Source organism: Amblyomma maculatum, chromosome 2, assembly GCF_055883805.1.
Source record: "Amblyomma maculatum isolate TAMU_Amacu chromosome 2, ASM5588380v1, whole genome shotgun sequence".
Taxonomy (NCBI): Eukaryota; Metazoa; Arthropoda; class Arachnida; order Ixodida; family Ixodidae; genus Amblyomma; species Amblyomma maculatum.
In genome coordinates, this window is record NC_139345.1 from 195,636,375 (window position 1) to 195,646,313 (window position 9,939).

General features: G+C 45.3%; 1 protein-coding gene across 1 annotated transcript; it reads right to left on the minus strand.

Moving 5' to 3' along the window:
• Positions 1-3,029: 3,029 nt before the first annotated feature.
• Positions 3,030-7,879, minus strand: LOC146200834 (uncharacterized). Its single transcript, XM_084592980.1, has 6 exons — positions 7,552-7,879; positions 7,388-7,476; positions 6,272-6,533; positions 5,639-5,743; positions 5,173-5,382; positions 3,030-3,390 (listed from the first exon to the last, which is right to left on the minus strand). The coding sequence occupies exons 1-6, from the start codon at positions 7,733-7,735 to the stop codon at positions 3,188-3,190; spliced, it is 1,053 nt and encodes a 350-aa protein (XP_084449106.1). The 5' UTR covers positions 7,736-7,879; the 3' UTR covers positions 3,030-3,187.
• Positions 7,880-9,939: the final 2,060 nt, after the last annotated feature.

Genomic DNA, 9,939 nt, shown 5'->3' on the forward strand with positions numbered 1-9,939 from the left:
CGTTGTTTAGGGTCAAAAGCCTCTCCCACGACCCAGCATCAATGTATTGGCCATGACCAATGTGTACCTAGAAAAAACAAATGAGTTAAGCACGATTGTAACTCCTCATGTAACCCCTCCACGATTGTAAGTCATCATCTGGTGTCTCCTGCCCAATCCAATCCTCACATTAGAAATAACCTACTGATAGCATCATCCTTGCACTCTAGATAGATGCTGGTGATACAAATGCAGTCTATTGAAAGCGCTGGGCACCTGGTTAGGTGAAGGAACTTGACAAGTGCAATCAACTGTGGCACAAAAGGCACACCTGATATTCTAAATCTTTTTCCAGAGTACCACAATTCACTTTAAAGCATGAAGCTGTGCTTAAACACTTTTGATGATAAGGTGCTATCAATATTCAGCCGACCCAGTAAAAAGTTACCATGAAACAGAAACCGAAAAAGAGCAAAAAGTCCCATGTCATTAGTTACATTATATTACTCTACAGACTGCAGAAGTTTCTTAACAAGATATGTAAACTGTAGTAGCATCTTTACAGCATATTGCATCTTTAGTGAGAAAGTTGTACAGTACTGCTCACCTCCCCAGTCTCATTTGCAGTTCCTGCCGTCAAGTCTAGCTCTTCGGCTGCCTTGCGAGGAGTTGTACAAAGCACACACACAAAAAGAAGTTAGCTTCATGCAAAGAAAAAGCACTGTATCCTGTCAAAGTAGCCCTATACTGAAGGAAACTGGAGTGGCTGCTTTTGTTGAGACAACACAGAACAGTAACCTAGATTGCAAATAATGGGGAATGACAAGCAGCATGACAAATAAAAAGCAAGCTATATATGGGCAGTGAAAACTGCAGTCTATATCACAATAAATGTTCAATAATTCAATATACACGGTGACAATAATACAGGTAAAATTACCTGAAGTTTGAACTAACAGAGTGAATGAAAACACTGTAGTCGGGAAGCCATACCGTTTTACAGTGCTTGCAAGGCTGGAAGACTGATCATTGTCCAACCATCCCACAACTGCTGCATTTCAACCAAAGCAGTAGGCGCTATCTTCATGACCACTCAAAGCATAATTCGTCCGGATGTCGCGCATTACCCGATTTTCTAAGCTTCCTACTTATGGTAACACACAGTTAAACCAATGAGCATGCATTTTTTTATACAGTCAAACATATTGATACAGTTAATCGGATAAAATGAAGTGAAAGTGAAGTTTGGCTGGGCAATTTAAAAAGAAACAAAATTAGAGATCTGGTGCTGAGTCAATTATAGCAAAGCAGTTTTTTTACATTCGCGTGGCTTGAAATGTGTACACAAACAAAAAGCAAATAACAGAGGCAATATTCATATCGCTTAAGCCGCCCACAGCAGAATTGTTTGAATTGCCTGTGTTTGCTGCATGATGCACCATCTAGGGGAATGAAAGAAACTAGCATTATCTTTGACCAGCATGTGATCATAGCAACCTCTCAAGCCTCTCCTCCCCACCCCCCCATACTGCGTTATCATGCTCTGTGCAATTTGTACTTCGTATCACTGTGTCATGGACAATGGCAGTGCAGAAGCGTAAAGCAGTTCTGCTCAGAACAGCTCCATGTGCGCGAAAAAGAGCATTGCGACGTGTACCATCGTTTTTTCTACAGCTAAGTGGCAAAGCCTCAAGCAAGAAGATATGTGCTGTTTTTCAATCAGTGATTGCAGCTTCCGGCATACTAAACACTTCTTTAACCAAGCATCTCAACCTGCTTACAAATGAGCAAACTATGAAAGTGCGCACTGCAGGTGCCGCGAGTTATTCTGCAGCCACCTCTGAAGCGCAGCGACACTGGGGATTAAGCACCTGTCCCCAGCCGGCTTAACACACGTCACCCTACAGTGCGCCCATTCTGTGTTGCTAGTCCTCTGATACCGACAAGCAGAATGTTGCCTTTTCTTAATTTTGCGGCTTTGCCACACAGCCATGACAAAAAATTGTTTCTCTGTGGGAAGAGTGCAGCGGCAGCACCACTGACCACGTCATGGTGCACTTCCTAAGGCGAAGTGGAGGACCACACACCTATTTACTTGGGTATTGAGCCCACTCCCCACTTCTGCTGCTCACAATTAAAAAAAAAACAGGCTCAATGCGTCTCTTCGCTTCGCAGCCCACAGTGCATTTCTTGGCAGCATGCCAAGATACTATGCAGCAATACTATCCCAGTGCATATGTATCTTCTGAAGTAAGCTCTTGCCGGAAGGGGGGGGGGGGGGGGGACTTGGCACAGTGCCAGGGCCCTTTACTGATAAGCTAGCAACTACTCGATAGGCTCGTGCTGGTTTTCAGTACATGCCTTGATTCGGCCCGGTAGGCGCTGTTCATTGCCATAAAATCATTTGAACACGTGAAGCAGCAAACACCTTTGAAGCGAAAAATGAAGATGTCATGATCGCAGCTGACCGCGATCATGACACCTGGGTGACTGACTGATGGGTGGGAGAGAGGACGATGCTTGCAAAAAAAAATAAATAATTTCTTCCTCATAACAAACCCTACCCCCAAACTGTCATCGTGGATTTTTTTTTTTAAATGTGGGCTCCTTACGCAAGTATTTACGGTAAATTGGAAGCTGACAAGTGCGTATGGCAGCGGCCTATCAGGTAATCTGGCCCTGACAAGGCACTCCCTTACTTTCTAATTGGTTTAGCAGAATAAATGCAAAAACACCTTACACTAACGGGCACAAGGAAAATAAAACCGCAGCAGACACAGGACGGAGTCTAGAGACAACACAGGGCGGTGTTGTCTCTAGCCTCCGTCCTGTGCCTGCTGCGGTTTTATTTTCCTTATGTCTCACCAACTGGCCTACACATCTACCCTGCTAACTAACGGGCACTACCAGTGCCAGGTCATAGCAGGCCGCTCAAATGCCTCTTGAATGTAAAAAAATAATGTAACAAGGACAAAGAAACAGGGTCTTATTCCTTATGAGAAAACATTTTCTCACAAGACTCAATTCATACATAGTGTAAAGCTCAAAACTTCTGCTCCACATCAATATGAGGGCAACGAGCAAAGAACCATTAAGGATCAAAGCAGGTCAAACAATGGAACGCAATGAGTTGACGCATATTCATACTGCCAGGCACATGCTTCCAAATAAGGCATTCGTGCTACACTGTGCCAACAATGACAGGCACTCAAGCTAGCTGTACCTGAGAGCAGCCAAAATTATTACCTTTTGAAGTTCGCACTGATGCCAAGGGCACTGCGCTGCTGACGGGCAGGGGTGGTGGCACTGACACTGAGGACACTGCATTCATAACCGGCAGAGGCAACGGCACTGATGCAGAATGAAAAGAATGGGGTGCCGGAGTTGCAGTGGCTTGGGAATGACTCGGGCCTAGGAAAAAGAGATCGAAAAGTTGTTGCCAGTGGAAGGTATGACAGCACTAGACCAGTAATAAGTGACACATAAATGCACAGTGAAATTATCGCCTACAGTTACGCAAGCACAGTGCGAAAACTACGAACAAGCAGTTACAAGCAGTGCTGGGATGCTGAATAGTGTAGCGCTCTATGTCGCAAATTAGAAATAACCAGCCAACTGATATTTAAAAAAAATACCCATTTTCACTTATCTTGAATTTCAGTGGCAGATTGCAAGCGCTCCGCTGAGTCACAAACGAAGTGCATCACTGTTTCAAAGATCACTTCCTCCAAATCTGCAAATGGAATGCGCTCGCTCCTGCTGCAGCATGCTTCCCGGTAAGCCTGCGCCACTTGCCCGCATCCGGTGAACATAAGTGCATCAGCATACGGTGAACTGTTTCTCGTGATCCTGCCTTCTACAATGGTTGCTGCAGCGCCAATGACCACACCATGGTGCACTTCCTAAGGCACATAATGTACCTATATAAACGTTCGTCCCTCTGCATAATCTGTTTCCTTTTTTTTTTTCTGTTTTGTTTGATTTTCTGCTTCACTTCCACTGTATTTGCTTGCATTTTTTTGTAGAACTTTTGTAGTTGTTGAAATGTACTCTTCCTTATGCATTTTATTTATTCTCCACTCCTGTAATAGCCTGCATAGGTTGATAGTATTAATAAATGAAATGAAATGATGTGGAGGACCATATACCTATTTATTTGGGTAATTAACCCACTCCGCACTTCTGCCGCTCACAATTATAAAAAAATAAACAGGTTCAGTGCATCTCTTTGCTTCTCGTCGCAGCCCACAGTGCATTTCTTGGCAGCGTGCCAAGATACTGCAGCTATACTATCCCAGTGCATATGTATCTTCTGAAGTAAGTTTTGCGAAAGGGGGGGGGGGGGGGGGGGGCGGTAGGGCTTGGCAGGGTGTCAGGGCCCTTCACTGATAAGCTAGCAACTACTCGATAGGCTCGTCCCGGTGCGTGCACAAGCATGCTGGGTTTTCAGTACATGCCTTGATTGGGCCCGGTGGGCGCTGTTCACTAGCACAAAATCATTCGAACGCGTGAAGCAGCAAACACTTTTGAAGCGAAAAATGAAGGTGTCTTGATCGCGGCTGATCATGTGCTTTCCTTAGTGACTGATGGGTGGGAGAGAGGACAATGCTTGCAAAAAAAAAAAAAAAAAAAAAAAACGTTTCTCCCACATAACGAAACCTACTCCAAACTGTCGTCATGGAATTTTTTTTTTAAAGGTGGACTCCTTACACGAGCATATACGGTAAATTGGAAGCTGACAGGTGCGTATGGCGGCGGCCGATCAGGTAATCTGGCCCTGACAAGACACTCCCTTACCTTTCTAATTGGTTTAGCAGAATAAATGCAAAAACACCTTAAACTAACGAGCACTACCAGTGCCAGGTCACAGCAGGCCACTCAATTGCCTCTTGAATGTAAAAAAATAATGTAACAAGGACAAAGAAACAGGGTCTTATTCCTTATGAGAAAACATTTTCTCACAAGACTAAATTCATACATAGTCTAAAGCTCAAAATTTCTGCTCCACATTAATATGAGGGCAACAAGCAAAGAACCATTAAGGATCAAAGCAGGTCAAACAATGGAACGCAATGAGTTGACGCATATTCATACTGCCAGGCACATGCTTCCAAATAAGGCATTCGTGCTACACTGTGCCAACAATGACAGGCACTCAAGCTAGCTGTACCTGAGAGCAGCCAAAATTATTACCTTTCGAAGTTCGCACTGATGCCAAGGGCACTGCGCTGCTGACGGGCAGGGGTGGTGGCACTGATGCTGAGGGCAGTGCGTTGCGAACGGGTGAAGGTGGTGGCACTGCTGCAGAGGGCACTGCGTTCATAACCGGCAGAGGCAACGGCACTGATGCAGAGTGAAAAGGATGGGGTGCCGGAGTTGCAGTGGCTTGGGAATGACTCGGGCCTAGGAAAAAGAGATCAAGAAGTTGTTGCCAGTGGAAGGTATGACAGCCCTAGACCAGTAATAAGCGACACATAAATGCACAGTGAAATTATCGCCTACAGTTACGCAAGCACAGTGCCAAAACTACGAACTAACTGGAAAGTTTAGCCAAAAATCTGAAGTAAATTTCAAGGTAGCGTGACTTGCAATCTCTACATATGAACTACAGAAGGAACTGAATGTTAATGGTCGTCTAATAACAAGCAAGTGCGCTTACTTCCTGAGTAGGCAGTTTCAGCAGCATTGTCTGCTTCCCAGCTTAACTCATCAGCCACTGCAGCACTGGGCGCATACAGGTCGCTCTGGTTCGTCTGTGAGGGACCTAAATAATAAAAAGACAAGAACTAGCACACTGCCTCACAAATATGGGCAATGGTTAAATGAATGTTTAGAAGGGCATGGATTAATGAGAACAGCACTGCGTCATGACTGTCACTTCAAGGTAACGCCTGAGCAAATGGCCAACGGAGACCATAAATATGTAACCCGAGAATTAAACATGTACATGTACTCCATGACAAAAAGGACTTTCGACAAGTCAATGTAGCGTTAGTTTTGCATAGAAATTAGCTCCATAAGAAATAAGTAGAAATTGTTTTAGATGGCTTCTACAGAACAAAATGGAAGAAATGGAATGTTCTGCCGCTTTTGCCCAGATATTAGCTGCTAGTAACATCGTGTCCTGCACTTCCTTGTGGCGTCCCTTCTATGTAACTCTAACTTTACCCCGAAAATACACCAACGAGGCTAGCAGCAAATCTTACTCAACTTTGTAATAATCAGTCTTGTAGAATAGGTTTGATGAAAGCTTATGAATGTAAGAAGTTGGAAACTATGGTTGTTTACATACCACTTCCGAGAACCTTCGCACACAAAGCCTTTTGGAGGTTCTCATTCAGGCTCCTCAGCTTTGCTTTCTGCCCTTCTTGGTCCCTGATAAGAACCTTTGATGCCTCCACCTCAGCCTTTAGGCTGTCTACACGTAATTCTAACTGAGCCACCTTCGACTCTGCAGCTGAGTGCTCTTCCCGTGGCCCGGCGCCTAGTGTGCTGAGCAGTTCCTTCTCGGCCATTTTTTTCGCCGCTCCTCTGGCCTTCTCTTCTAGTCTTGCCTGCAAGAAGATTATCAGAACTGCAAACCAAGTAACACAATAACCAATGCTAGATAACCTAGGTGGCCCTAATTTCACTAGGCAATTTATTCAGTGTTTTAGCAGGCAACAACGAACTAGTTATAGTGAGACACCACTTGCAGAACTGTAACTAGGACAAGCTAAAAGGAAGTGTTTACACTCAAAATGCCGCTGCACTCAGAGAAAGGTTGGCTTACCAAGCTCAATACAACAGAAATTGTAGTCTCGTGGACTGTTGAAGGGACAATCTACTGGCTGGAACAAACGCCCAGTGCACAAACTCTTTCTGAGGTTCTGTGTAGTTGTTGAAATGCAAACTTCGAATTGCATAAAGCAAGTATAAACAAAAATGCTTCGCTGAATGACTCCCTTCTGAAAGGACAACATTCAAATTCCCTTTCCTTGATGCACCTGATTTGACACATCGAAGACTCATGCAATTTATCATAAAACAGCCCGTTGGAAAATTACTACATCTCTCTGCGTGTCCTTCGAGCAACCGGGCAGTGCGCCACATTCATGACGCACTAATTATACCAAAGCAAAGCCTTACTAAAAGCAATTCATCCTTGTCTGAAGCTGTGTTTCAAATGGCAAGCAGCAATACTAAAAGCGCTAGTAATTTGTATCCGTCGTAGGATAATCGCTACAGAAATGAACAATCCCATTATTAGTAGCGGACGGAAGCTTTAAAGCCGCTCGTAAAAAAATCTTCCTAAACACCGATAAATGGCACGGTAAGCTGCAGCCGTGCAATTCAATCACACATATGAAAGCAGTGCCCATCACTTTTTTTTTTGCGTTGCGCAATTACACACGATTGCTACTGGCACCTTTTTCCTCGGCGACATGTCGCTCTTCCTGGCGCCTTTCCTTGCCTCCTTGCGGCGTCCCCTCCATTGCCGCATTTCTTGTTCCGTATCTGCGGTTCGCAGCACATCATGAATTTACGGGCGCAGGAAAACAGCTAGAAAGCGCTGTGAAAGGCTGCACTTACCAGTCATGTGGATTATCTTCGCTTCATAGAATCCTCCGCAGGTACTCGAATCACCCTCCCAAAAAACGTCGTACACTTTTCCTCTTTCATAGTCATCGATGTCGTGCGGGAAAAAATTCCGCACGTCCGTGTGTGCAACTATGTAAGTCTTTTCTTCCCCAACGTAACGTACAAGCACGTACATACTGGTTGGCGAACACAACTACCGTGGAGCAGTGGTAGAAGCGTGGGCAGAAGCCAGACACACAGAGACCAAAGAGCCTGAACACAACTCCGGCGAAGCAGTGGCAGAAGCGTGGGCAGAGGGCAGACGCAAAGCAACAAAAGAGCCAGGTCGCCGCTGGGACAGTAAACTAAAAACTATAGTGCCACTTACGGGTCTATGCAGCGACCGCCAACAGCGGCCGTGGTGTGGCGGTGTCGTCAGTAGCCGCGGCACTGCGGTCGAATCGAAAATAATTTTTTTTGTCTTTCAACTTTCCTTGCACAAACAGACATGCTTTGTCGCCCAAATAAACATCTGTCTACTAATTGTGCAATCTTACAAAACTATTTTGTTTTTGTTTTTATTTCTTTTGAAATAATTACGGGAAGAATAGAGTTCAGAAGTGAGCGACTGTAGTGCCGCCACTTTGTTCGCGGATGTCGGGGGAAACGCCTCCAACGCGCCGTCCCCATTATGGTCTCCAAGACCGACTACTCCACAGCAGTCTTTTCCGTACGCGGCAGTGACTACTACAGTGGTGTGAAATTGGAAATGCGGCCTGCTTGTATTTCCTTCGGATGCTCCTTCGCACATTTTGCCATCCCATCGTTCTAATCCGATTCCCCAGGTAGAATATCTAGGTGTTATTTATGGCTCAAGATTAGAATGGTGCATACCTTCATATAAAGAACAATCTTTTTTTTTAAAGGAGAAGGCCCCCACTGTCGACACACTGCCTGTCGGAGAAACTTGCATAGATCTAAGCTGGCCGGCCTCAGTTTGCCGTGTGCATTACCGGGGTGTTTCTTGCGTGCTTTACGCATTTCAGTGATACTTGACTATGAGTTCGCCGCAACCTAAGCGGTACCGCCAGTACCTGGAACCTGGGGCATCTCGTGAAGTACCTAGGCAAACTCGACGGTACCAAGAGCTCAAGAGTTCTCAACCAGCGTCTCAAGAGAGCGAATCCGACGACTGCGTGCTGGCGAACGGTGTCTGTGGTAGCTCTGACCATGGCTCCGACCATCCCGGCTCGGAAAATGAAACGCCTGACGCATCTGAAGACGCGTACAGTGAGGATGATAGTCCCGGCGCTACTGGCAGCGCCTCACCTTTCGATGTGCACGTTGAAGAAAGAGACGATGACAACAGCGACGACCCGGCATCGCACGACGATGACGCTAATGAATACTTTTCGCGTTGTTCCAGAGAAACCCTGCCCAATAATAACATCAACAAAGCCCAGGCCATTTTGCTCATTGTCTCGTACGTCGTTTATGCGGGCCTTTCGTGGTCGCAGGTTGAGGGTCTTCTGAAGTTGATTAACACTCATTTCATTTCATTTCATTTTATTACCTTAAAGACCCCTCGCGGGGTATTACATAAGGGGTGGGATGAGAACAAAAGGTACATGACAATGCAATATATGTGATCATATACAAAAAATGTTGTTTAGATTGCTAGCAAACGATGAAGGGCAGGTGATGTCGACGATATGATGGGGAAGGCCGTTCCAATCTTTAGCTGCACGTGGGAAGAAGGAGGCTGAAAAAGTAACAGTTCGGGCACGTGGGCGAAACACTTGAAGCGTGTGGCTAGTGCGGTGGGAAATGTAAGATGCTGGCGTGATGTAGGGGGCACGGTTAAGTGATGAGTGAAAGAATTTGTGGTACAGTGATAGCGTGGCTATGCGACGACGAACGGAAAGAGGCGACAGTGCTGATTTAGCTTTTAGGGCTGAAACACTGACGTCGTACGAGTAAGAAGAATGAATGAACCTTGTAGCGCGGTTTTGAACGGCTTCTAGATTGTTTATGAGGTTAATATGATGCGGGTTCCATATGGCGGATGCATATTCAAGTTTAGGTCTAATGAGTGACTTGTAGGCGAGCAATTTCACGTGATGCGAGGCGAGGCGAAGGTGACGTTTAAGAAATCCCAGAGTTTTGTTGGCAGATGATATCACGTTAGCAACATGTGCATTCCATGTTAGGTCATTAGATAATGTGACGCCTAAGTACTTGAAAGATGATACAGATTCTATGGACTCGTTCGCGATTATGTAATGGAAGGCATGACTCGTTTTGCGACGGGTAATGGAAAGAAGCTTGCATTTGCTAGGGTTCAGGGTCATAAGCCAATTTTTGCACCACTGTTCAATTTGGTTAAGGTCCTGCTGGAGG

What these genes read in the sequence shown, in the direction of transcription:
- LOC146200834 (XM_084592980.1), bottom strand. Translation starts at nt 7,735, where the DNA reads ATGTACGTGCTTGTACGTTACGTTGGGGAAGAAAAGACTTACATAGTT. An exon ending in GAAGATAATCCACATGACTG is followed by an intron (nt 7,477 to 7,551) that starts GTAAGTGCAGCC and finishes TGCGAACCGCAG; the next exon opens with ATACGGAACAAGAAATGCGG. An exon ending in TGCGAAGGTTCTCGGAAGTG is followed by an intron (nt 5,744 to 6,271) that starts GTATGTAAACAA and finishes TTTATTATTTAG; the next exon opens with GTCCCTCACAGACGAACCAG.